Source organism: Canis aureus, chromosome 36, assembly GCF_053574225.1.
Source record: "Canis aureus isolate CA01 chromosome 36, VMU_Caureus_v.1.0, whole genome shotgun sequence".
Lineage (NCBI taxonomy): Eukaryota > Metazoa > Chordata > Mammalia > Carnivora > Canidae > Canis > Canis aureus.
The window spans coordinates 14,618,571-14,646,229 of NC_135646.1; the positions used below are offsets into that span (position 1 = coordinate 14,618,571).

Consider the following 27,659-nt stretch of genomic DNA (forward strand, 5'->3'; position numbering starts at 1 on the left):
AGGGCTGGTTGACAGCATTAAAGAGAGTCAGGCCTTGGAAGAACCTAGTGATTGTGTACTGAGTAAGTCTCTAGAGAGCTCTAGAAAGAAGGCTTAATTGAGTGGACCCTTGTGTAAGTGGGCCCAACCCATTCTGGAACATTGCTTGAGATTTTTTTAAGGTTAGTGTTACTTGCTTTTTGAGCATACGTATAAACAGTGTGCCCAAATTGTCTATATGATCTGATTCCAGTTAATTACTGGACAAAACACACCTAACTATTGATTTGTTTTCTCTGAATTATGAGATCATGACTGATTCTGATTTTCTTTGCCGTATCTGTCAGAGTTTTCCAGAGTTTCTATGAATATTGCTTTTAGAACTGGGAAAACACTATACTTATTTTTTAAAATGTTATTCCTCTAATGTGTTACATAGCAATAGATATTTATTAAAACTTGTATACAATATGGCTATCTAGTGTTCCTACTAGGCCTATGAAATGGGATTCCATCTGTATTTCTGGCTGTCCTTTTCCTCTGGAAGACGCCTGAACTCCTTATGAGGTCCACACCAGCACCGTCTCCTTATCTGCATTCTGTGGCTTGCCTGTGCTCCATCCAAATGCCTACATTGTCTATATCAAAGCACCACAAACAAGTCATATCTCTTGTAGCCTTATGGTCCAGAAAGGTCATCTTAGTAGGGTCAGATCCTTTTCTGGTCAATTCTTTACATTATATAACTTAGAAAATTTTCAGTCAGCCTCAGCCTTAACCAAAGGGAAGAACACATGAGAGCCACATGTGCAACTGTCCTGGTAATCCCTCTTCATCCTCATGTTTGAAAATGGATTGGCAGAAACAGTTCACTCTATGTGTCTTCAGCATTGCCTTTTTCTCCCTAGTCCAGCTGCTTCTAAAATTACCTGGCCTCAGACACCCTCTCAGCACTCATTAAATTCTGATTACAAGCCATTTAGTCAAGTGGGAGGAAGTCAGCACTTGTACCATCCAGCTTGGGAGAACATGACACCTTTGTGTGGGCTGGGCTGGTATTATTGCTCATATCTGCTTCTTCTTCAGTGTGGGAGGACGGCTGTATTCATCCTGTTAATTAGCGTTGCCTAATGAGCATGTAAACAGCAGATTTCCTTGTTAGAAAATAGCAATACACTGATTCTCCATCCTGTTATGTTTTGATGCATGCAGATTCTTTGGGTTGAACTTTTACTACTGCACGGACAAATGGATCTCAGTTTGTCAATCTGTTAAGTAAGAGAAATAACCCTTTTTATAGAAAGGATATTTTGTATAAAAATAAAATATCTATAGATCATGGGGTTTGGCTGAAAAGTAGCATAAGTAGTTGGTTGCTGACTTTGCCTTTGTGGGGCTGACAAATCTTTGAAGGTATAGCCTAAGAGCATGTGGTTGTTGAATGGGTGAGGTCCAGTGGAGTGCTCCATAATTATATAGTAGTTTACATTTTTTAAAGACATGTTGGAACAGCTACCTAGTGAATGATACACAGGCATAGCAATTTGATGTTAGCAACTTTATTGGATACAGGTAGCTGAGTAAAGCACCCAGAGGTTAAATGGTTTGCTGGAGGCCACCCAGCACGTGTGTGTGTGTGTGTGTGTGTGTGTGTTTGAGCCAGATTTAGAACACAGTTCTAATTAGCTCCTAATTTCCAGTTTGTGCTGAGGCAAACCACACTGACCTACTCACTCATTTTATTTAGTTCACTTTGTCAAAGGAGCATAATCTTCATATTTTGACCTGTCTGAATATGCCATTGTTATTTCTGATTAATTAATTTTGAAACAAAATGAGGAAAGCTGAGAAGAAGTGTTTATTTATAGAGACTAAACTTGGCATTAGATCCTTACATTGTAGTGAATTTGAGGCATATATATCCTAGGGAAAAGATGAAGTTCTAAAAAGAATGAGGTTAAAAATGAAGCCCCAAAGGATGAAGACATAAAGATTGTGTAGGATGTTAAGTAAGGCATCCTGCCTGGTGTCCAGTCACTTAGAGTGTAGAGTCAGATACATGGGTAGAGATCGTCGATCATTTCAGTGCAATGTGGCAAACCCATGGTGCTAAGAGAGGGCCTGAGCCATTGGGAAAGACTCCCCAACTTGGAACAAAGCATGGAGGAGTAATACGGCACGGTGAATGATGGCGAGAATCTACAAATCAGAGAGGTGGATGGGTCATGAAAGGCCATGAATGTCATGTAAACGAATAACAAGGCCTTCAATAAACACATGAATAATTAGTACCTTTTTTTTAATTTTTAATTTTTTAAATATTTGTTTGTTTATTTTAGCAAGTTAGACACTATTCTGTGCACTTGGGATACCTTAGTGAACAAAGCAAGCATAAATTCCTGCCCTTGAGGAGCTTATATTAGGTAGAAACATTAAACATTAAATAAATAAGTAAATTAAGTGGTGCTTTAAAAGATAGTAATTTCTTCTAAATTCTTGACTCTTTCCTTTCATAAGGAGAAAGGGTCAAGCCAGGTGATCAAAGTTAGCATAAACAGTGTAAGTCATATTGATAAGTACCTACCCTTGATATGATGTGATGAGAATGGCACTTTGCCTCTGTGGTCCGCCCCCCCCCCCCCCCCAAACATATAGCTCTAATCTAATCATGAGAAAAACATTAAGCAAACCCCCGCTGAGGGACAATCTATGAAATACCTGGGTAGTACTCCTCAAAATTGTCAAGGTCGTCAAAAACAAGTAGTCTGAGAAACTCATAGCCAAGAGGAGGTTAAGGAGATATGACAATTAAATGTCATGTGATGTCTTGGATAGAATTTTGAGACAGAAAAAGGATATTAGAAAAAATTGAGGAAATCTCAATAAAGTATGAACTTTAGTTAATAGTAATGTATTAATACGGTTCATAATTGTGACAAATGTGCCATACTAATGTAAAATGTCACATAGAGGAAACTGATTGTGGAGTATGTTGGTACTCTATTGTCATTGCAATAATTTTATAAATATAAAACTTTTAAAATTGTAAGTTTATTTTAAAGAAAGCAGAGTAAAGGGAACCAGAAGTCCATTGAAGAGATAGATGCTATAATTTTAAATAGGATGGTCAGGGTAGGCCTCAGTGGAAAGGTGACATGAACAATCACTTCAAGAGAGAGTTGGTCATGTTGGTTCTGAGGGAACAGCCAATGCAAAGACTCCAAGGTGAGAACATGCCTATAAGTTTGTGAATCCACATAGACGCCAGTGTGGCCAGATGGAAGGGAGTGTGGCAAGAAGGAGAATATGAAGTCATGGGGAGAGGTGGTGGAGCAGATTGAGGTAAGAGCTTTGAGGCCATGGTTAGTCATGTATTGTGTGCCAGGAACCATGCCACGTATTGTCTTAACTTCATTCTCTCAATTGTCCTGAGAGAGAAGTATTATTAGTTTGCTGATTTTGTAAATGAGAAAACTGAAATTAAAGAGGTTAGTAACTTGTTGAAGTCGCTTTGCTGGACTAGATCTTCAAGGAAACTACTGCCCACAAGAAAATCTTATTCTCTGCCTCTTGTTATCTTAAGTTGTAAAAAAAAAAAAAAAAAGAACATATAAAATTTATCATTGGGCAGCCTGGGTGGCTTAGTGGTTTAGCGCCGCCTTCAACCCAGGGCGTGATCCTGGAGACCCGGGATTGAATCCCACGTCGGGCTCCCTGCATGGAGCCTGCTTCTCCCTCTCCCTCTGCCTGTGTCTCTGCCTCTCTGTGTGTTTCTCATGAATAAATAAATAAAATCTTTAAAAAAATAAATAAAATTTGTCATCTTAATCATTTTTTATGTGTCAGTAGTGTTAAGTGTATTCACATTGCTGTGAAACAGGTCTCCAGAACTTTTTCATCTTGCAAATTTGAACATCTATACCTCTTAAACACCAGCGGCTCTCTTTGCTGTCCTCCAAGCCCCTGGTAAACCAGCATTCTACTTTCTGTTTCTATGAATTAGACTACGTTTGATTTCTCATCTCCATTGGATCATGTATTATGTCTTGTTGTGACTGGCTTATTTTACTTGGCATGATGTCCTCACAGTTCATTCATGTTATAGCATATAGCAGGATTTCCTTGCTTTTTTGAGGCTGAATTATATTTTATTGTACAGATATACCACATTCTGTTTATCAGCCTGTTTTGTAGCCTGTTTTGTAAGTAAAGTTTTATCAGACACAGACATGCCCATTCATTTCCATATTGCCTGTGGCTGCCTTTACACTACAACAGTAGAGGTGAGTTGTAGCAAAAGCAACTATATGGCTCCTAAAGCCAAACCTACATACTCTTTACAGAAAATGTTTGCTGACTCTTGTTCTACTGAAGAGACTCTGAAGGGTTACAAGAAGTGATGTGGAAGGTGCATTAGAGGGAGGAAGGCAAAAGGCTGAAGACCTTTCTGGTTTTGTGGAACAGGGACATGGATGTGGAGATGGGGCTTGCCCTCAAGAAGCTCACAGTCTAATTGAAAGGAAAAAGGTGGTTTACAAAGTTGACTTGTTAGACATTCAGGGAAAGAAGAGATCTGAAAGGACTGAGTCCTCAGGAAACATTTCATAGAGGGCTGGGATTTGGGATGGGATGGGTCAGATTGACGCAGGGTATAGAGGAGTGCACCGCCTTCTCAGGAGGCCTTCTCAGCCACACCTTACACATGAAGGTAAGACACCGAAAGCATTTAGAGCTGTGCCTGGCATACAGTAAGAGCTCCATTACTCTTGTAGTAATGTAAGTTCCATGAGAGCAGGGTTTATGTCTATTTTGTTCACTGTAGTATCACCTGTGCTTAGAACTCAGTAGCTGCTTCAATAAATATTTATGGAATGAATAAATCACTGTAACTCCCAAGAACTCTTTTTAGCTATTTATTTGTACTGTGCAAATATAGGCAAAGAGCTGGACCTCTCACACTGGTCTGTCAATTCATATATTAAAGAGTAATTTTTTTTTTTGGCTACTGCTAAAGCAACAGCTATCTTTACTGTTCGTTGCCAGTGGTTGTTCAAGTGGTAAGAAGTGGTAAGTCAGAGGTACTCGTAACAAAGGAAAAAGAGGAAAAGGGAACAATGTTAATAATCCTAGAGATAGTCACTCAAAAATAATTCATTAATTTACTTAAAAACTATTTATTAAACTGCAACTGTGTTCTGGAAGTCCAAAGGATGCAGCTGCTGCCTAAGAGGGGCTATTGACATTGAAACTGCTAATTACAAATATAAAGCGTATCATTTACAGACATGCAAATGTCATGGAAACTTAAGGACAATTCGCCTAGTCTGGGACACCCTGAAGAAGCGAAAAGTCCTGATTAGTCGTTGATATGTGACAAAATACTCCCAAACTTAGTATTAAAACAATTTATTGCCTCTCACAGTTCTGGACTACTTAGGCTCAGCTGGACAATCCTCAATTGGGATTTCTTATGAGTTGCAGTTAGATACTGACTGGGGCTGGAATCCTCTGCAAGTTTGACTGGGCTGTCATCCAGGATGGCTTCTTCATGCACATTCTGGTGCCTTCCTGCTGCAATGTGACCTCTCTTTCTAGCAAATAGTTCCTAGATAACAGCTTAGAGCTCCAAAAGCTAGGCAGAGGGAGCTGCCAGGCCAGGTAAGGGCTATGCCTCAAGTGGGCACAGCATCATTTCTGCCACACACTCTTGATCAAAACATCACAAGTCCTGCCCAGATTCAAGGGAATGGAAAAATAAAGTCAGTTCTAGATGGAGGAGTAACAAGGTCTCATCGTGGAAAAGCACGTAGGGTGGAATTTGTTGTGGCCAACTTTAGAGAATATGTGTCACTTGATGTTAGGTTGAAGGTTATTTTGGCATTAGATAGGCAAAAGAGTGAGGGAGGGAATAATCTCTCCAGCAATGAGAATAGTATCATGGACAGGCCTGGAGGTCAAAAAGGAGGGACTGAAAGGCCTATGTTACTGAGTGGAGGAAGAAGAGGATGAGTGGCAGGAAAATGCTGAGTCACATAGTGAAGAGTAGAAGTCTAGGGTGTGGTTAGAAGGTTAAATGCATATTTCCATCAGAAAGGAAAGGGAATAGCTGCACAAATTCCAAACAGAGGCAATGGAAAGCACTAAATAGTGAAACTCAAAATTCCTATAAGAGAAAGTACAAGTTAGCCTAGAGAAAGACTTGGGGTAGAGTGGATATGGGTCAGGGAAATATTCCCCCAAATCACATAGCTAATGAAACAATTGGGATTTGAACCCAGAACTGACTCTAGAGCGCAGACCCTTTCCACTATATTGCTGACCACACTGCCTATGGAAAGTCATACAATAAACTTGAAAATCCCTTCCTAATCAAATAATAATTTAGTCTTTATAATTTGTTCCTAGCCATTTAGGCAAATACCTTCTAAATTTCTTAGGCTCAACTCAAAGGGCACCTTCTTTTGAAGACTTTCTAATGCATACAGAAGTATCCATGTGATCACATAATCTCTTGGCCCCAGTGTCCCCTTCTGTGAAAGGGTGGGGATGGAAGGATGACTTCAAAGTTTCCATCCTTCTCTAACAGTCTATGGTTTTAGGATGTGTGAGTCACAAGATAGCGGTGCTGGCCATCAATGGTTATATGCATCTAACCAGCCTATCAATACTTACACAGAGAACACAAAGAATATATTTCTAGACATTTTGATTTAAAAAAAGAAAGAATCACTTTGAAGGTATTTACTCTCCCTTTCTAATATGATTAAAGACTGAACTGTAAGCACTAGGTAAGGAAAGGAAAATGGGTGGTATCATCTTAAATGAATCACTAACTGCTCTGCACCTTGGTGTCTCTTCTATAAAATGAGAAACATGTTAAAAGCAAAATTTGAGTGAGAACTTGAAGATCAGTTTGGCCATATTCAGCAATTCATGAATCAGGTGACATACCATTTAGTAAATAGAAATCTGTAAAATGGAAGTCTTTTATAGGCAGAAGGGATGGAAGATCACCTTCCTTTGGGGGAAGGGCAGGGATCTATCAAGCAGATTACCTCAGTAGTGCTGATTAGGTAATTCCAGATTAACTGGTTAAAGGTCACATTCCTGGGAAAGGCCGAAAGTACTGATGTTTAGATAGTCTTGATTTGTTGATGTCAGATTCTGCACAAGTGACTCCATTTTGAATCTGTTGTTTCTTTTTTAAACACTTATATTCTGTTCATTTGAAGTTTTAGTAAAGAAAGAACTAAAAGTTTCATAATTATGTATTTTTTTCATAGACTCTAGTATAGAGGATGAAACTAAAAATCCCATGTTTTAAAATTATAGAAGTAGTGAAACCCTGTTGCATAATTCAGGAGGCTTAATTAAGGCTTAGCTGAAGACACAGGCAAAGAAACCCTGTTTGCAACTATTATAACTGATACTTATCTCTAAAAGTCAATCAGTGCCTTACTGCATGAGGGCTAATATAATAAGTATCAAAATATAAAATGTAGACAAATTCATAGTCATTATCACTTCACAAGAGGTTAACCACAGAGTTCCTCTGAACTGCAAATGTCTTGACACATTTTAAAATAAAGGGCTGTATATACTAATTTAGTTTATATATATTAAGCAATGTAGATTGGTACTGTTGACTTAAATATAATGGTTAATGACCTGTGTGCTAAAAATGAGTTTAATTAACCATAAAATTGCTCAGTTTTAAACAAAAAAACATAGAAGTGTTCCTAATTGCCTAACTTTACCTACTTTTAAGTAGTTAAGGGCAAAAAGCCTTTGCATAGTTGTTTTGTTTGTTGATTTTTTTTTTTTGTACAAATACAAAGGTATATGTGACTGCTGAGCACATGAAGTGTAATAGTGTGACTGAGAAACTTTATTTTTTTATGATAAGTTTACATTGAAATAATCATATATGGCAAGTGTCTACCATACTGGACAGCATTACTGTCAAGGTCTGTGCTCCGTAGGCCTGACTTTGGAGATCTTTCCCAAGAGATAATGAGTTAGTGCTCATGAAAGGTATTTTCTGCTCAGCCCTGAGGCTGGACCTGTACTCCTAGGCCAATACTCCAAAACATCAGGGAGTTGGAGCCTGAAACCCTTTTTTTAAGCTGACTGAAGGAATTCTCAAGTCCAGAGGCATTAGGTATTATATAATCCAAGCCTGGGAAGCACAAACACAGTAACATTTGGGTTTAATCAAAGGGCAGAGCCCCCCTGGGTGCTTCCCCCTTGCACTTTTTAGCCTGACAAACATCAGTGCTTTCAAAGTTTGTGAAAGGACTTGTGTATTTATGACTTTTCGACTGATTATGATGTAGGCCCAGACACAGAATTCTTAGTCTCTTTGCTTACTGTTTTATAGGTCAGTGTATCACAGAGATTTGCCAGGACAGTCTTTTCACAACTGCTCTCAAAGGCTTTTCTGTATGAGTAAAAGCTATTGACCTTAATTCCCCTTATCAAGTGTTTCACCCTGTTCTGTGTAGGTTCTTACACAAAGCCGGTAATGCTGTGTACTCTTGACAATGAACTTCTGTGTAGGTGTTGTCCACCTTGGGGCATGTCTGCCATAAAAGAGATGTAGAGATGGGGAAATTGTTGGGCAGATTCGTGTACTATCAATACAGTGAACCATGTGCCAATGTTGTGCTGTTTCTTCTCTTCCAGGAAATTAAGGATTTCATGGCATTGCTTTGACAAGCACTTCCTGTTTTTATACAGATCTCAATGAAGAATAATCTCAAAGGAACATTTGTCACCCTATACCTCTGCTAATGGCCATTAGCTGCTAGCAAATGCTTTTAATGACTGAAAAAAACATCAACTATCCTTGTGCTTGGCCTGTTGAAGGCAGTCGAATGAAGGTTTCTTTCAGTTGTTTCCAGAACTCTATTGCTGAAGCACATCTCCTTTTGTTGGGTGAATGAATGTTCAATGAAGCCCTTTCCTGAACCAGCTTAGGAGCTTTAGGCCTCTTAGAGCCTGTGACATGGAAGCTTTGGAAGTGGATGATATCAGCCCGGCCTTGGAAGTTACTGAGGATTTCTTTAGTACTTTTGACAGTAAGCTAGAGAAGGCTGTGCAGCAAGCTGAGGTTTATGGGATTCAGGAAGTCCCCGAATTGGTGGGGCATGAAGTTCTCACTAACATAACAGATAATGGTGCTATCAGAAATGTTGCCTCCCTGGGCAAGGGGGGCCTGATTTGGGACCACTGTAAGAGCAGGCTCTTGGAAACCAAAGCTCAAAATGTCTTCCCTGCCAAAGAACAGTTTATGGTCCAGAAAGGGACAGCTCCAGATAATCTTTCGTGGATGGAACAAAAGGAAGCATCGACCTTTAACTTTTTCAACATCTGTCAGCGTCGGAGGGACAGGCCTCGCTCCGTGAATGACTTACTGGATGAGACCTCTACTTTTAAGCCGGGGCATACTCGGTCAAGGTCAGATATTACCCAGGTGGACTGGAGGCTAGTCCTCCAAACCATGCCTCTGCAGCAGCAGCCATGTCTTCGGGGCCCTCATTTCACCAGACCAGCTTTTCTGTCATCCTCACCAAATAAGGTCGAAGATGCTCAAGGAAATACTGGTACGTTTTTATATCTGACTGCTATTGAACAATCTTTGACTTTCCTTTGTCTCTCTTCCATTTACCTCAGAGGAAGTGTACTCTCCAGTGTCCCTCTCTGGTTTGCTAATTAAGCTCCCTCTTCCATTTGCTTTCACACTTTACCTTAAGCCTCAGTCTTGGTGTCTTCATAAGAAGTGCTGAGTGCAAAGATGACTGGTTAATCTCCCTTTTAATCTTATGTGTTAGAATCTGAATAGTCTCCTAATTCATGTAGTATTTGCTTTTGTACAGTTTGATACTGCTTGTTCGCATCAGTACATGTTCATCAGATCACACACTGGGCATAGTCTTGTGCTGTGAAGCGTTTAAAGATGCATAAAGATACCATCCCTGCCTTAAAGAACTTCTTGCTTTAGCCAAGGGGATCAGACACAAGCAAACCCTCAAGAATGCACCAGGAGTGAGAGAAACTAATAGTCAACTGAAATATTTGTGAGGGAGCTTTGGTTTTACTTTATATTGTTGGGTTTTACTTTATATTATACTTTCAATGAGCAAGTGACAGTGACTATGAGAGGACAGAAGAAGGAAGAAGACACTGTGCTGGGCTTGTCAGGAAGGGCTTATTGAGAGTTCATGGAGCTTCAGCTGGACCACAAAAGACACTAAGATGCAGAAAGGGGGTTGCAGTAGAGGACACTCAGTCAGGATTATAGTGGGAATGAAGGTGAGGAGATGAGAGGTGCAGGGGGGAACAGAGGACCCCATGGAGGGTAGAAGGAGGAGAAGGTGAGAGATGTCATGGGGTGGAGCCCTGAATTTCTTTTTTTCTTTGTACTTCATACATGTACATGTGCACATGAATTCTGTGAGGTGTGATAGACCATCTCTTCATTTCCCCAAGCATTTTCTTTTAGCTATCTTAAACATTTAATAATATTACTATTATTGATTAAATTTGAAACTCCTCAATGAGAATCAAAGTGACACTACCAATCACTCCTACTTTTCCTAGGCATAGTCTCTTTATAAAAGGGCCTCACAATACGTTTTTCTTAAATTGGCCTCTCTGAAGTGTGCTTTCTCATATTATTAATGAGTTAGTGGGAAGTGAACCATTCATTCCCTCCTCTCACACTGATTTGTGATCAGCTGTTTACTGTCTCCTACTGGTCAGCCAGTTTGTGTCTTTCTAGAAAAAAGTTCTACCCTCTTTTCTGAGGGCCTTGTGCCATCATCTAGCATTTCATAACCTGCACATCCTCTCTGTGAAACTCTTTAGCAGCAGTGAAAAATGAAGACTTGCTTTCATCTCGAAGGCTGCACTGAACTATCTTTGTGATAACAGAAAATCAAACAGATATGGTGTATAACGTGGCCCCTCATATTGGCAGAATGTTGGTGCCCTGGCCTTGGAGGAGTATCCAGATACCTCTCAGACTCCCGGGTTGCATACATACAGTTAGGATTCCCGTTTGTGGAGGAATGTGACTGCTGCTTGGTGAGCACAAAGCCTCGTGCGATAATTATGCTTTGCTCTTTAGTCTTTGTAAAGCTGGCAGTCATTTGAAGTAATTTTGCATCCCTCCTCAACTTTTCCCGGTTCCTTAATAGTGTTTCTTTATACAAGATTATTGCTTTGGATTTGAAGATCATTTCCTTCCTAGCTTTTTGCTTGGGATATATGAGAGCAGAATACATCAAACAGACTAGCAGCCTCCTTGTCACTATCAGAGCCAACACCCAGGCACCCAGCATGTCTGTTCTCAGGGTAAGAGAGCCCAGGTAGGAAGAGAAGGGAAAAATGGCGACAGTAACAAACGCTGTGCACTATTTTAAGTTCCTTACAAATAGCAGCTTATTTAATTCATAGAATACTCTGGTAATATAGATATTTTTACTGATCCCATTTTGAGGATGATGAAACCTGAGTCACAGAGAGCTTGAGTTATATGCTTAGAGTTCCATAGCTGGTACTACGTGGATCCTTGATTTGAACTTGGGCAGTCTTTCCAGAGTCCACACTTTTAACCACTAAGCTGGAGCTATAAACCCTTTCCTTGGAAGCCAGTAGATCTAGGTCTCCAAAACCCTCTACTTTGAAAGCCTTATTAGCAATCAGGCCCTGTGGGTGTTGAGGGTGGGAAGTGGTGTGGAAGAGACAGACCTGGATGATGTCCATCAAACTACAATTAATCCCTCAGGAGATCCCTAACAAGGAGAAAGTGAGTCACACAAAGCAGCCTAGATAAGTAAGGATTGTGTTTTGAGTTTAACATATTCACTAAAATATATGGTCAGTGCAGAGCTGGCAACAGTTCTTTGGAGGACCAGTGAGTCCATGAAAGGAAGACTATAACTTTGCCCTTCATACTTTTGAATTTTGGCTATGTGGAAGAGTTTAAGTGAACTGGCCCCGTGGGTTTGTAACTCTGGGAAGAGGGCTTTGGGGTTTTGGCCCATCTTTGGCTGCCTTTTACAGTCTTACTTAGAAGCAGATTTAGAATGCATTCTAGAAATTTCATTGCCTCAGGCAGAGACAGACCCAGGACAGGCTTCATACAAGGGAATGTTGCCAGTGCTAAGTAGATGAAGGGTACTGTCTGTGGGTCCTACTAGGTTGGTGGGTGTGGCTTGAATCCCACCCTGTTAAGACTGTCTGCACTATCTGAGGGTGGGATAACAATGTTGAAAAGGTTAGATCTTAAATCACTGGGAAGCACTAAATCTAAGACAAGATGGAAATAGGCAGATTTTTCCTCTCGGCTTTATTGAAGTATAATTGACCAAGTTGGAAGCATTTAAAGTGTATGTTGTGATGATTTGATATACATATACATAGTGCAACGATTCCCCCTGTCTAGTTAGCACATCCACCACCACATGTCAGAACAGTTATTTCTAAAAATCCTCAAGACAGGTAGTGGAGACAAAGCTTCTTCATGGTCAGCTCCCATCCTTGCTGCCATGCTCTGGGCAGCTGTAGCAAGGTATGACAAGGAACTGGCCCTGGGGGACGGTCCTAATCCTACAACCAGAACAGCTCATTGCTTGTGCTAGCACTAATCTTAGTTCTGTACAGGCATGCTTTTGATTAATATATGTACTTAACCCTTTCCCTTTTCTATCACTGCCATCCTGTTCTTGTTCAGCCACAGGCAGGAGGGAATTTCCCATAGGATAAGGAAGACAGGATCCTAACATCATAGAATTACAATCCAAATATAAATGCAAATTATAGCAAGAACATAAAAAAATCATATGAACATGTGGACACTAGCTATGTTACCGATATGAAAAATAGATCACATACACGTACTTATACCTATAAACATATACACATAGTAGAGGAAGGTGAAGGTGTGTGCAAAGAACACTCAATTAGGACTCAACTATGTAGGTTTGGGAAAATCGCTTGTCAGTTGCCTTTAAGAACCTAGTGAAGCAGGTTGAATTGTCTCTAAATCCTCCCAACTCTAAAATTCTATCATTTTAGGATATATTTGAACTGATCCTGACTCATGGTTGTATGGGAGCTAATTAACTATATATAGTCAGACCGATAATGGAAGGTCGTAATGGAAATATGGGTATGGTTGAAATTATTTAAACAGAAGAATTTCTGTGTGCCTTGTAACTAACTCTACTTTTGGGTAAGCTGCTGTGGTTGTAATTTTTAAAATCAATTTTTTCTTTAAAAGAAATCCTTTGCGTTAGCTACGGAGCTCTGAAACTCAACAGACTGTCAGAATCTGACTGACTTTTCTCTCCCTGACTGTGTTCACATTTTCATCTGCTTGGCAAGGGCAGTGGTCAACTGGGCTTTTGTTTCATTTGGTTTCACTCTCTGGTGACCTGGTACCATGTCTATACCTGTATCTTCTTGTTCTCAGTACTTTAGGAGAAGATCTCAAGCAGAGATTTTCTTTAGAGCTAGAAAAACCATGGCAGTATGGTTTCTTTATCTTGAGTTTCATGTTACTCTGTTTTGATTCCCTTTTCCCCCCATCTTTTACTTAAAAAAAAAAAAAAGCCAAATTTGGGACTTATACTAAAATGACTACTTTTTCAATTATGATGTTTCTCAGAAGCCTTGGAGCCAATAGAGGTGGGAATATTCCTGCAGGCTTAGAACAAGTGAGGTCACCAGGACATGGTCTCTTGCTGAATTTATGATTCACCCTTTAGCAAGATTAGTCAGTACAAAGAAGTTGCTAAAATAGGTCACAGAAAGTTGATTTTAAATGGTTGTATAGTTTCCACTGGTTACATTATTAAATGTTGGCCTGTGGCAGCTATTGGGAACCCAGCATGCCTCATCAACAGCCCAAATCCTAATCCTAACATTTCTATATGGGAACTCTGAAAATGAAGTTTCTGATGTTTTTTTTTTTTTTTTGTGGTTGCTCTGTTGATATAGTTTATCTTTCTTGGCTAAGGAGAACTATAGTTACTGATTTCACAAACTCCTAGAATTACCTTCTTAAAACACAAATCTGTTCATTCCTCTCTGTTCTCAAAAATGAATTATCATTCCCAGTTCTTTACAAAATCAAGTATAAGTTTTATAAAGCACCCAGATATCTTCCCAGCCTTATCGCTCGCACTTTCCATCACTCCACCTATGTGCCATTTTTGAATGTGCCATGTCCTTTCAAGCTCCTGAACTTTTGCTCATGCTGTCTCTCCATCCAGAATGCCTTCCCTAGCTTTTTCACCTTTCAGAATCCACCATTATCTTTTAAGGACTAATCCAAATGCCATGTCTTCCCTCAGACCTTTCTGTATTTTTTTCAATTAAAATTCTTTTTTTCTTTCATTATATGTTTTCATAGCATATTTTATTCTGCTATGAATTATAGGTAATTGCTTGTATATCCATCTCCCACATTAGGTTGGAAGGTTTTTGATGCTGTAAACAATATCATAGAAAACTTTGTATTGTACCAAGTATGAGCATATGCAAAATGTCTGGTTGAACTCTATGTATTGGTGCTTGGAACCTCAAAACAGTACCATTTTGTTTTGTTTGTTTTCCAGAATGGAAATAGCCTCTCTTTCCTTTTTCCTTCCCGATAACTTAAGTTGAATAAAGTTTGTTATTAATACTATCAGTAAGAACTATCATTTAATGAGAGTTAACTTTATGCTCAGCTGTGTGCTAAGACAAGTCTATTATCTTATTCAATATTCATAATAGTTTAATATGACAGATGATGTTGTTCTGATTTTACAAATGAGGAAACTGAGTCTTAGAGAAGTTGACTTCATCCAAGGCCATGCAGTAGTATGTGGTGAGACTAGGATTTTAAACCAGGCCTGACATCAGAGGCCACACATAACTACTCAATAATGCTGTCTCTCAAGCCTGGGGAAGTTTCATTCCCTCTACCACAAATAAATACAGTATGATCTAGATTCCAAGTTTGGAGGTTAGAGTTCTTTCAACTTGTATACTTTGTGGTATAATCTTGGCCAAGTCATTTTGCTTCCTGGGATCTCTTTCCAAATCTGTCAGATTAGTTAAGAATATTTTCAGAGGCAATTACCAACATACCCAACTAAAAGTGGCATAAGTAATAAGGTCATTTACCATCTTATGTTTTCATCTATGTAACAGGTAGCTGTGGAACACTTAGTGAATATCAAGCACTATATGCAGTAAGCACTTAAGAAGTCCAGATGTAGGCAGTCCCTGGCTCATCAAGAATCTAGACACTTTCCATCTTTTTGCTCTGCTTCTCAGTATCTTGGTAATGTCTCTTCTTTTCTTTCATTGGTACAAGATAGCTACAGCAGTCCCAAAAGTCATTTTCTTATATACCAATAGCCAAAGTCAAGAAGGAAAAGCCAGAGCACCTCCTCTGGGTCTCTTTCCCAGTGGTCCCTAATAGTACCTTCTCGGTAGCTAGAGTCACACTCCTAAAGCAGTGTCTGGCAAGGGAAAATAGCATTTCTGTGATTGGATTAAGCATATCTTGTTTTTTTAGGGTTCTGTTGGTAAAGAAGCAGGAGGACATATAATGAGGTAAACAATGGACAAAGTTCTACCTCAGATGAGACTGGGCTAAAGAGTCCCTTCTGACTTTAAATTTCTATGATTCTAATGTGTTACCCAAAGACACTGAAAATGATATTTACCTTAAAATCTGCTGGTCTTAAAAAAAAAAAAAAATCTGCTGGCCTAAATATGTATGGGAGATTCTTTTATATTATATTATTTTATAATCTTTTATACTTAAGTCCTATAGAATTCCTACAGAAACAGTGAAAAGCCCACCATGGCAATGAATGGTCATAGCTTGGAAGTTGGTTTGGAATTGTTTTCTGGGTCACAAAATTCTTTCTTTTTTTTTTTTTTTTTTTAAGATTCTATTTATTTATTCATGAGAGAGACACATACAGAGAGAGGCAGAGACACAGGCAGAGGAAGAAGCAGGCTTCATGCAGGGAGCCCAACGTGGGACTCGATTACTGGTCTGCAGGATCAGGCCCTGGGCTGAAGGCAGTGCCAAACTGCTGAGCCACCCTGGCTGCCCACAAAATTCTTAAAGACTAGGGATTACCCTTGTCACAGAAGGCAGAAAGCCTCTGCATTTAAGAAGTTGGGTCAGTGATCTCCTAGTGGGAGTCACTTAGAAGTGAAATTGACCAGGACTGTGGACTAATGCTCTATCACTGTTGCCCATAGCGAAGGACTTAGATGGAGAAGATCCCTACGTTGGTATATCTGTCCAGCTAATATGTAGCCAGATAAATTACAGCCTGCACAGATAATATGTCTTTTCCCCTAGGTTTATTATGAAGGGAGAGCCAATGGGATAGTCTACTTTACCCATAAAGACAGGTCTCCAAAGTAGCTCTCAGAAAAGACATTACTTGAGTCTATTTCATTTCTGCCAGAATTAGTTTATTAACAAGTATCTGTGAGCCACTGCTGAGTGTTGGCCTCAGGAGCATATTTCATATGTTCAAGACACAGCCTCTCTTTGGTTCCTGTAGTATTAATCTCTTCATATTCTTTTCTATGGACATTTGTGGCAGTGTCATGATTAATGTGAATCCTGTTAATGTCACTTCTCTTGTGTGCCTCTAATGAGGAGAACAAAACCCTAAAATTATTTAAAACTTTCTCCCCTAGTTTCTGGCTTAAACAGTTGGATACTATAACATGAAACAAATAGACTTGAAAAACCATGTTTTGTTAACTAGGAATATAAAGAAAAGAGACATGATTGTAATCTAGAATGTCAGAGAAGTCTTCATTGAGGAAAGGATGCTTCAGCTGGGTTTAGAGGGTTGAGCACAAGATCAAGTGAACACAGCGTGTGTGTGAGATGTCCGGGAGGCTAAGTCAAACAGGGCTGCAGGGGGGTTGTAGTCTGAGGTCATGGAGGACATTCAAAGCCAAACAGATAGACTTCATGTGATATGTTTAGCACAGAAACACTTGAGAATTACTTGAAAGTCAAGGTTAAAAAGATGTTTTATAAAAAGTATATAAGTCGGCATGATTGTGGGGTAATGGGGGTAGGTACTAGGGAACCTCCTCTCCTGTAGCTTTTCTGTCTTTGTAAATGGATATCAGTTATGTTAACACCCTTAGCCTTTTTCCTTCCCTTTGCATACTCCACCCCCAGGGAGGAGCAACTTATAGGCAAGTTTAGAAGAGGAACTAGATGTAGATAACTCATCCTCTCTCACAGGAAGCCCTAATTCTGGTCTGTTCCTTCACACTTCCTCCTCCATCCATCAGCCTTTCGTGGGCAGTCCCTCAGGAGGGGGAGCCTGTGGTGATCAGTACTGCTTGTGACTCAGAGGTGAGTATGTTTGGTAGGAGGACACCTAAGCCACATCCTCCAACTGGCTGATGTTTTGATCTCCATGTGTCTGACAATGCCTATCAGTCTCAGTTGGTTTAAAACTTGGGTGAGTAAAGGGATGCTATTTATTGGCTCCCATCAGGCCCCCTCAGAATATAGGATGGATTGGTAGATGGAAGCAATGAAGAGATTTGAAACTAATTAGACTACTCTGCCAGTTATCACACTGTGAAGCAATAAGGTCTCAACTTAGGGTGGCTGTGACCAAAGAGAAAGTGAGACTTGTGAAAGGAAAAAGAAGGGCTCTAATTAGGCCATAGATCTGTTGACAGGATCTGTGTCTGATTCATTTGGTTTTCACAGATTCTAGCAGAGTCCTTTGTACATGCATTCAACAAATATTTATAGGGCCAGCCACTTAACACACAGGAGTGAGAGAGATATCCAGGCCCCAGCCCTCAAGGAGAAGGAGAGAGTTCTCTGAGGGAAATAAAGCAAGGTATAAGACAGGGGACTCTTTAAGGTGGTAAAGGGTGTCCTAGCTGAGGGGAAAAAAAGTGAGGGAGGCATGTAAGTCAGTGGGGCTGAGGAGAGAAGTTCCAAATGGAGGCTAGAGCAACCTCCGAATTCCTAAGGCTGGCCTGCACTCAACTTGTTCACAGAACATAAAAGAATGTGGCTGGAATGAGAGAAGGGATGTGAAATGATGTGAGATGAGGTCAGAGCAGTAGTCAGAAGCCAGATTGTGTGGAACGGGACGTGGAGGCAATGTGAGAATTTGGCGTCTGAAGGAAGGAGACCGATTGAGGCGGATGAGAGGTAGGATCAAGTGAATGCTTTTTTAATAGATATGACAAACCTTAGGGTATTGGAAAACAGAAGGAAAAGAGATTAGTGGAGGGATAATATTAAGATGTTGCAGAGGAAGGGATTCTGAAGAAGTAGGAAGGAATTAGGCACAGAGTAGAGGTGGAAGAGTTAGCTCTAACAAGGAGGAAAGAAGATTCCTTTGAGGCCAGACGACCAAAATAAGAAACATCTGTTGAATACTCACAATGTATTAGGCATTGTTCTAAGAACTACTCATTTCTTTCTCACAACAGTACCGTGAGGTAGGTGCTGTTATTATAACCATCTTAAAGATGATGAAACTGAGACTCAGGTTAAGTAATTTGCCCCGGGTCACACAGCCAGTAAGGGCAGAATTACTATTTCAATTTAGGCTCATTGGCTTCAGCACCTATGGCCTTAACCACTGTGTGCTGTAGCATTTGCACAGGACATTAGCTATTGCAACATTGACATGAAGCCAAGCATAATACATATAAAGGAGCTCCCTGCAGTGCACAAAATGAAGCAGTGGGATTAGGTGTTTGGAAAGAATAAAGGAAGTGTGGAAAAACTGTTGTGGGGATTGTGTTTGGGATCCACTGAAATAAAGAATGAGTTGTCAAGACTAAAAGATATGATAGAAATTGAGCAACATGAGTTTCTGGTTGCTATTATGGTCTGAATATTTATGTCACTCCCAAAGTTCATATATTGAACTCCTATCTCCTAAAGTGATTGTATTAGGAGATACGGACTTTGGGAGGTACACACATCACAAGGCTGGAGCCCTCATCAATGGTATCAGTGCTGTTATTTACAAGAGACTCAAAGAGCTTCCTAGCCCCTTCCACCACAGGAGAAATGTAACATACCTGCCAGACTTTGAAAGGCAATCCTTTTAGGCTTGTCTTAGATAGTGTCACACTGAAGTATTATGATTAGTCTCCATTCACTCTCCACCTTGGCTTCCTTTCACATTTATTAATCTTGTTATAAGAATTTAAATGTTTCCTTTAAATTTGGCTAGATAACTTTGATTTGGAATATTGGCATCACATTGGGCTTTTGAGTTCTTTGAAAACATTGCAATGTTGCTCTTTGACTTTCATTCTATTGCCTGATCTTCAGAATCTATTTTTGTGACTTCATTCATTGTGCTTGACTCAGGCAGTCCAGATTTTCTTGGTAAACTAGATTACTGAAATGTTTCTTTCATATATTTGATTTGGGATATAATGGTTTTTAAAAAGATAAAATTGCATAAAATAATAAACATGAAAGTGAGTAACTTCAATAATTATATAAATATAATATACCTCGAATTATTGTTTATATTATTGCATATATAACACGTCTGAAGGCTTCATATCAAACAGTATACAGTTTGGACAGGAGGATTGTGGATGCTGGGATATGGAGGCAAAAACTTTTCTTGTTGCATTTTACATTTCTTTCTGATATTTTGAATAATATTATTATATAACTGAATATATATGTGATAAATGTGAGATAGTATCTGAAATCTGAGTCATCAGAGTAATCTAGCCATAGAGTTTGGGGGTTCAGAGGACAACAGTTATTTTCAACTAGAGGGGATGAAGAAGTTCTTCAGGAATAGGTGAGATTTTTGTACTAGGCCTCATGTGTGAGGAAAATACACACAAGCAGAGGCGAGGGGAGATCTGGGCAGAAAGGTCAATGAGAGAACATGCACAAAGGTTGGGAGGGGTGGGGGGTAGAAACAGCATCAGGTCACCTGGCTGATATATGGGGGAGTGGAGAAAAGTGCTTGCATTGTGTGAAAGGTCAGTGGGGAAAGTTATTATGGAGGGATCAGACTAACATCTTCTAAACTCCCTAATCAATCTTAATACCCTTGGAAGTGGGACAACCACCTGTTACATATTCTTGCCCAAAAAAAGACCCCCAAAATAAAAAACTAAATTAACCTCAAGATCTAAATTGCAATTGACAGAAACATGGGAAACAGAGGAACATTCAAATAATACCATGAGCTTACACTCGGCCAAGTCCAGAATGTGAGAAGTTCTACAGGACAAATGAACTCATTTTTCAATAAATACGTGGCATGAAAGAAAAAGGAGAAAGAACTGTTATAGATTTAAAGAGACTTAAAAGATGTATCAGCCAAATCAATGTGTGAAACGAAGTTGAACAAGTCATCTGTGTAAAATAATTTTTTGAGATAATCTGGGGAAATCAGATACAGACTAGGTATTAGATGAGGAATTATTCATGTTGAGTGTGAAAATGGTGTGTGTGTGTGTGTATTAAAGTTTTATCTGTCAGATTAGAGATAGCCCTGAAGTAGTTAGAGTAGAAATGATAAAGTGTTAGCAATATGCTTTCAAATATTGCAGCCAAAACAACCAATAAAAAGCCAGAGTCAGAGAGGGGCGGGAGGTAGGAAACAAGAATAGCGGAGACTTGATTTTTGCAGCTGAAGGATCAGTCCCTGGGTGTTTGTTTTACTCTTTTACATGCTTTGGAGTGTGTTTGAAATTTTCCATAATAAAATGTCTTAAGGAGTTTGAACTTTACTGGATAACACTAGGGAACTTGTGAAGGGTTTTGGGCCGGGAAAGGGGGTGTGGGAAGGGCTGTGAGTGACCCTGGTAACAGCACGTGAGATGGCCCCGGAGGGAAAGAGGACTAGAGGTGGGAGCCTATCTGGACCTGGATTAGGTCTTAAAGGTACAGCTTTCCAGTTATAAAATAAAAAGTCATGGGGATGTAATGTACAGCATGGCAACTACAGTTAATAATACTGTATTGAATATTTGGAAGTTGCTAAGAGAATACACCTTAAAAGTTCTCATCACGGGGATCCCTGGGTGGCTCAGCGGTTCAGTACCTGCCTTCGGCCCAGAGCCTGATCCTGGAGTCCTGGGATCAAGTCCCACATGGGGCTCCCTGCATGGACCCTGCTTTTCCCTCTGCCTGTCTCTCTGCCACTCTCACTCTCTCTCTTTGTGTGTGTTTATCATGAATAAATAAATAAAATCTTAAAAAAAAAAGTTCTCATTACAAGAAAAAAATGTTTTGTAGTTATGTATGCTGACGGGTGTGAACTAGACTTCCTGTGGTGATGATTTCAAATTATATGCAGATATCAAATCATTACATTTGTATACATTTGTATACTTAAAACTAATATAATGTTATATGACAATTGTACCACAATAGGAAAAAAACAAACAAACAACCCAGACCTCGATTAAGGTGGTGGCCATGAGAAAGGAAACTTTTCTGAGAACAGATAGAGGAAACAATAGCAAAAGAGGAACTCTGGCAGATTGGCTGTACCAAAGTGGCAGTACACATGATGGGGAAAGTTCCCTTCTTCCTCTTCAGTAAATAGCAGTCATTGTCCCTAAGCCATGGCACTGACATTACAGGACTTGGAGAAGAGGAAGAAGAAGACCTGCAGAGGAACTGAACCAGGTCTTCATATTAGTCAAAGTGTAAAGCAATGGGGAAATGAAGAATTCAAGGGGGTGGTTTCCCTCTTTTTCCTAAGGGATTACTCGTGATTTTGAAATTTTTGGGTATAGTGATTCATTTTGATCATCCTTTCCTGTTTTGTTGAGAAAATGGTCATAATCTTTGTCAGTGGTCTCTTCTGAATCATTTATGATATTGGTTAAATAGATTTTATATTACTCATTTGTGAAACTGAACACTTTACAATAATGATGTGAGGTTAATTAAATGAACTGAAATGATATGGTCTAGGGATATAAAAATTGAGCTGTAAATTAATGATGAACTATAAATTACTGATTTGTCAGTAGTGCAAATATTAAAAACAAACTTTCGATAGAAATAGAAAGTTGGGCAGCCCGGGTGGCTCAGCGGTTTAGTGCCGCCTTCAGCCCAGGGCATGATCCTGGAGACCTGGGATCAAGTCCCACGTCGGGCTCCCTGCATGGAGCCTGCTTCTCCCTCTGCCTGTGTCTCTGCCTCTCTCTCTCTCTCTCTCTCTCTCTCTCTGTCTCTGTGTCTCTCATAAATAAATAAAACCTTAAAAAAATTTAAGAAATAGAAAGTAGCCTTTGTTAGAGACTAAAGAGAAATGGTAGTTCTTGAGCTCTCTAGAACTCAAAGACCATTAATACTTCATACAGGAAATATAGTAAGACCCTCCAGAGAGGAATATGCACACCACAGGATAGCTTTCTGATCACGTATGCTCTCTTCTTGATTGTTCTTTTTCAAGAAATTAATGGTACAACTACAGCCTATAAGTATGGGTCATTTCCTATTATCAACACCAGTCTCTTCTGGCTCAGTTTAACATACCTATTTAGGGAGGGCCAAGCCATGTGGGGGCAAAATCTGGAAACACAATGCATTCTCTACCCTTACTCTACATCAAGAAAGTGAGGGGGCCTTTGAACCACCTAGGCAGGACTTCTCACTCTGTCCACCCAAGCTGGCATCTACCACCCTGGCTTGGACAGTCAGAAAGAGATGAGTTTTTAGTTGAGTTTGCTGCTGGCTTGGGCCCAATTAAAGTAGAATTTCTAATTCATGCTAGCTGTTGTAAAAAGCTCTAAGGGAGGAAAGAAGAGAAAAATTCCTAGCTAAAAACAGAAAGGTGGTTTTTATTTTACTAAGGGATACATAGCTGAGCCACGGGGTCACAAGACAGATGGGGATGGAGGGATACATGGTTACAAGTCTTATTATGGAAAATAGTGAACTACCATCAGTGCTTGATGAAAATGAGAGGGGGAGAGGTAGCAGCAGTGTTTCTAACAGCACTACCTCCCTTATTGCATTATCAGAAAAGATAGATAACTGAGAATAGGCATCCATTATCTCTCTCTACAAAGGGATTAGTGTAGGTTGCAAGAAATTAATGGCTTTTGAGTTATCACAGAAATACTAATGAATGTCAGGACTAGAGATGTAAAGCAGGTAAAATTGGCTTTTCTCTGTCTCATTTCTTTCCTTTTCTCTTTTAGTTTGCTATTTTAAGATCTAGATCTATGTTACCTTTTTTTTTTTTTTTTTTTCCTTCAGCCAAGATCAGAAATCATACACTTTGGGAGTGCAATGTGTCTTCTTTAGGGAATGACTCAATTAGTTTGTGACCGTCTCTGATGTATCTTAGCAAAGAAATTGAGAAAGGATGAAATGAAAATCTCTACCAGAGAGGGGTGCTGCCTTTTGCATGGATTTATAAAAAGTATAAGGAAGTCTCCCAAATGATAGTCTCCTTCTATTAAAGTACTCAACTTGTATACATTGCAGCTAATCATTGATTAAAGATGGCATGACCAGATAAACTAGTGAAACGGGGAGGGAAAAAAGTTATACCTATTATATGTTGGGTATTGTGCTAGGAGCTATATTTCTCATTCAACAAGTACTTTTTAAGAGCCTACTATGTCCTAGGCATTGCATTATGTGCTGTGATAGAAGGATGACAAGACAGACCTCTCCTCTGTCCTCGGTGGAGCTTACAGTCCAATGGGAAGGACAGACTTTTTTTTAAAAACTTCAAAATTTATTTTATTTACTCAGAGATTGAAATAAACTATTATAATATAGCTTGACAACCCATCAGAGAGGAATAATAGGAATACTACCAGTTACTGACCCAGGGCCATGTCTTTGCAGGTGAGGGATTGGGGGAGTCAGGACAGACTCTGTTCCTGGAAGAGAGGATAAGGCTCTTCCAGGAACCTAAGGCTAAGTGAAGGATAAATGTGTGGTAGCTGGTGGAAGCAGTGGGAAGGAACATTGTAAGCAGAAGGAACAGTACAAGAGCATCCAGGCTCAAGAGGTGTGAGAGAACTGCTATGTAACCAGAGACCTAAAACGAGCTAGTTGAGTCAAGCCTGGGGAAGTGATTAGAAGACAGAAGGCTCATGAACTGGCCTTGAAGACTATTGGGGGAGGTCTGAGAAGCAGGAGTCTATCAGTAGCACACTTCATGCTCTGTCCTTTCCATTGACTCTTCCTGGCTTTCCTAACCCAAAGAAAGGTAAGAGTATTAGCAAGGAGTTAGGTCAAGTGATAGGAGGAATATTCTCTCTCATGTATTTGGTACTCTGTAGAATGTTACCTAGAAAACATGAAATCCTGGGGAAGTGCAGGTGTTTTGTGGGCTCAAGGGGGATAATCCCAGTTATTCCAGTATTTCTGTTTTCCACTCAGGCCTCTGCATGTCACACTGACATTGCAAACCACCCACCTCTTACGCTCATGATTCTACCCTTGTGAAGTTCTTTAGACCTGAAATTTCCCCCCAGTTACATCTTGTCATTTGTAAACTGTACTGCTTCTACTGTGTTTGCTTTGAACCAGAAAGATCTGATCTCTTTGGTTCCTTGCATCTGCCTTTTCATCTCATTGAGTTCACTCATATGCATAAATTAATACACATTGCTTCTCTCGTCTTGTTGTTTTTTCTTTCTAGAACACAAGCAGGCATTCCCAAACATTCTGAAGAAGGGATACCTGGAGATTAGGAAGGACCATGACAGTTACTGGCAAAGCTGTTACGCAGAACTTTCACCCTACAACTTATACTTCTACAGCCTTGACAGCAGTGGCAATCAAGCCCTCTATGCCACCTACCAGCTTTCACACTTCCAGAGCATATCTGTTTTGGGCAATCTGGAGGCCAGGCTGGTGGATACCGTTCTGTATGACAACACCCAGCTGCAGTTAAAGGCAGAGTCACCATGGGAGGCTTTGGACTGGGGGCAGAAGCTTTGGGAAGTTGTGCACGCCGCTGTGCCTGGTTACGTGGGACGGCAGGACGAGTTGGCAAACTCACCAGGGCTTGGTCATCACGTTGACTGTACACAGAATCATTGTTTACAGAAGAAATCCAGTGAGCTGTTTGCGCCATCACCTGTCTTGGATAGCCCCAAACAATACCAAAACATCATCAAATCAGGGACGCTGTACAGGCTAACTGTCCAAAACAACTGGAAGGCATTTACTTTTGTGCTGAGCAGGGCCTACCTTATGGCTTTTCAACCTGGCAAGCTAGACGAGGATCCCCTGCTAAGCTACAATGTGGACGTGTGTCTGGCTGTCCAGATGGACAACCTGGACGACTGTGACTCTTGCTTTCAAGTCATTTTCCCCCAAGATGTCCTCCGCCTTCGTGCTGAGACCCGGCAGAGGGCCGAGGAGTGGATGGAGGCTCTGAGAACAGCAGCCAATGCAGCGAGAAGTTCAGAGCAAAACCTGCAGGTCACCCTGAGGAGCAAACCCAAGGATCAGATGGGTGGGCATGAACTCAGGAAGAACAAACGTCAGTCTGTGACCACCAGCTTCCTCAGCATTCTGACAACTTTGTCTTTGGAACGAGGACTCACTGCTCAGAGTTTCAAATGTGCAGGTATGAAGCGAATTTTTAGTCTAAAGCTTATTAAAGACCAATCCTGAATCCTACAATTGGAATTCGCTTTAAAAATCCCTCAGTGGGCCAGTGACAGCTACCTCTTGTTTCAAAAGCATCTCTCCTTCAAGGAGTTCGCTACATCAAAACATCTGTCTTCATGCCATGCTGGTGAAGTAAGCAGAAGCAGATAGGATATACCCCACTGAGTCAAAATGACTTAGCTAAAGCATAACCAGACTAGAATTTAGGTTTCTTTTGTCTGCTGCGATTCCATTTCCTCTGTCTTCTTAAGAAGGTCACTGGGAATGTGGATGTCACAAATTGTCTCAAAAGAGACATTCACACCCAAAGCTGACTGCTTGAGACACTTCTTAGGGAAGAAAAATGTCCATAGTCAGTAACTGTCATTGATCATGACCTTGTCAAATCCTGTTAAGGTAGAATCTAGAAAGTCAGCCTTGACAGAAAATCTGGAGGTGGCTAACAGCAGGGTGGATGATGATTCAACAGATGACCTCTGAGTCACAGTGGGCCTGTGCTTCATCCCCGGGGAAACTGGGGCTTCTGGAACTGCTGTGGAAGGGTGAGGCGCAAAGTAGAGTTCAAGGCCGATCCTCTGTCATTTCTTCAAACCCTGTTACTGCTTCTCTGCCCTACCTCCCATTCCTTGCACTTTCCCCCAACCAGTACTCCAGGCAGAATAGAACCCTCACTAAACCAAATCTATATATCTACTATAAACTAAATCCAGTTATTTCCCTTTCACTAAACCCCACAATACAGGACAAGAAATTTATCCTGAAGGTAAATTTACCATGAAGGTCATTTAATCGGAAACCTGATTTGGAAGATTCTAATTCAAGCATATCAGATTTAAGTATGTTATTTTAAAAAGAATGGGATGCCCACCACCAGCCAAGACCAAATTTTCTATTTTTGCTTGACATTTTTGGTCTTGAAAGCCAAATAGTCGGGGCCCAATGAAAATTTCCATTTAGGTTAGTTGTAAAGATTGCCTTTTCTATTGAAAAATAATATAACTAAAGAGGGGATTAAGTGAATCATCCCTGCTTTTTCTGGAGGGCCTCAGTGACCATGAAGCAGAAACTTGCAGGGTTGGGTAGGGGAGACCAGCAACATTGAGCCAGTAAGGAAGTCATACTAGGTGAAACGCATGTATCTGCAGGCATGAATGACCTTGTGTTAAGTCAGCCAGCTACTTTTTGCAAGATGGTTTTGAAATAAAGGAACCCTTGCTTTACCACAGCTTTTAGAAATTACTGACATTTTAATGTCTTATATTAGTACATATATTTTCAAAGTTCAGTCATTCAACAATAATTTGTTGATGCTGACTCTGAACATTCTGGAATTCTGATACACTTCCGTGGCTTTGGATTGCTGATAGGGTCAACAAATCTGTAGTGATATTGGAATCAAGGAGAATAGCTCACCCTCAAGGTAGAGACTGGAATAGCTGAATTGGAAAATTTTCTAGTAAACAGAGGCAGAAAAGTCTGAGGGATTACATAAGGATTGACACCTAGTTGGCTCCTAATTTACCTTCCTCTCATAAGTTTGCTTCCTGATGAAGTGTGCACTGCCCACATTCTGGACTGTATTAGCAGTGTATCTAGCACTCAGAGGAAGGAGAAATACAAGTAGAGGTAGCGTTCAGCAAGTCCATCACATCTAGCAGTCAAAGAAATGAAAAAAGGAAGAAGACAAGGAAAGGTGAGTAGAAGAGGCAGAGAGAAGGAAACTAAGTAGAAAAGAATAGGGAAAGGATTACCGAATGGGCAGGGATAGAACTTTTTGGCAGCTGCTTTAGGTTCCATTAAGATATATTCCTTTGCTGTCTAAATGTCCTCACTCATTTTGGCCCGGTTCGGACAATAGGTTAGGGATGAGGGTGATAGAGAATCCAGGAGGCAGGAGAATGAAGTCTAAAACTCATTTGCTCTGCTCAGCTTTTACCTTCATGCTTTGGTTTGGAGTTCTAATAAGGTACATGTAGGTTTCTAATCTGAGGTGGGGAGAAGTCAATCT

General features: G+C 40.2%; 1 protein-coding gene across 6 annotated transcripts in view; it reads left to right on the plus strand.

Annotated features, from left to right (window-relative positions):
* The window catches only part of PLEKHM3 (pleckstrin homology domain containing M3), a 178,211-nt gene that overhangs the window by 13,057 nt on the left and 137,495 nt on the right, over positions 1–27,659 (plus strand). For all 6 annotated transcript variants that reach the window (XM_077884730.1, XM_077884728.1, XM_077884733.1 and 3 more), the window contains exons 2-3: positions 8,665–9,584; positions 24,672–25,607. In XM_077884730.1, coding sequence (XP_077740856.1) covers positions 8,987–9,584; positions 24,672–25,607 — 1,534 coding nt within the window. In that variant the 5' untranslated portion in view covers positions 8,665–8,986. The remainder of the gene's footprint in view (positions 1–8,664; positions 9,585–24,671; positions 25,608–27,659) is intronic.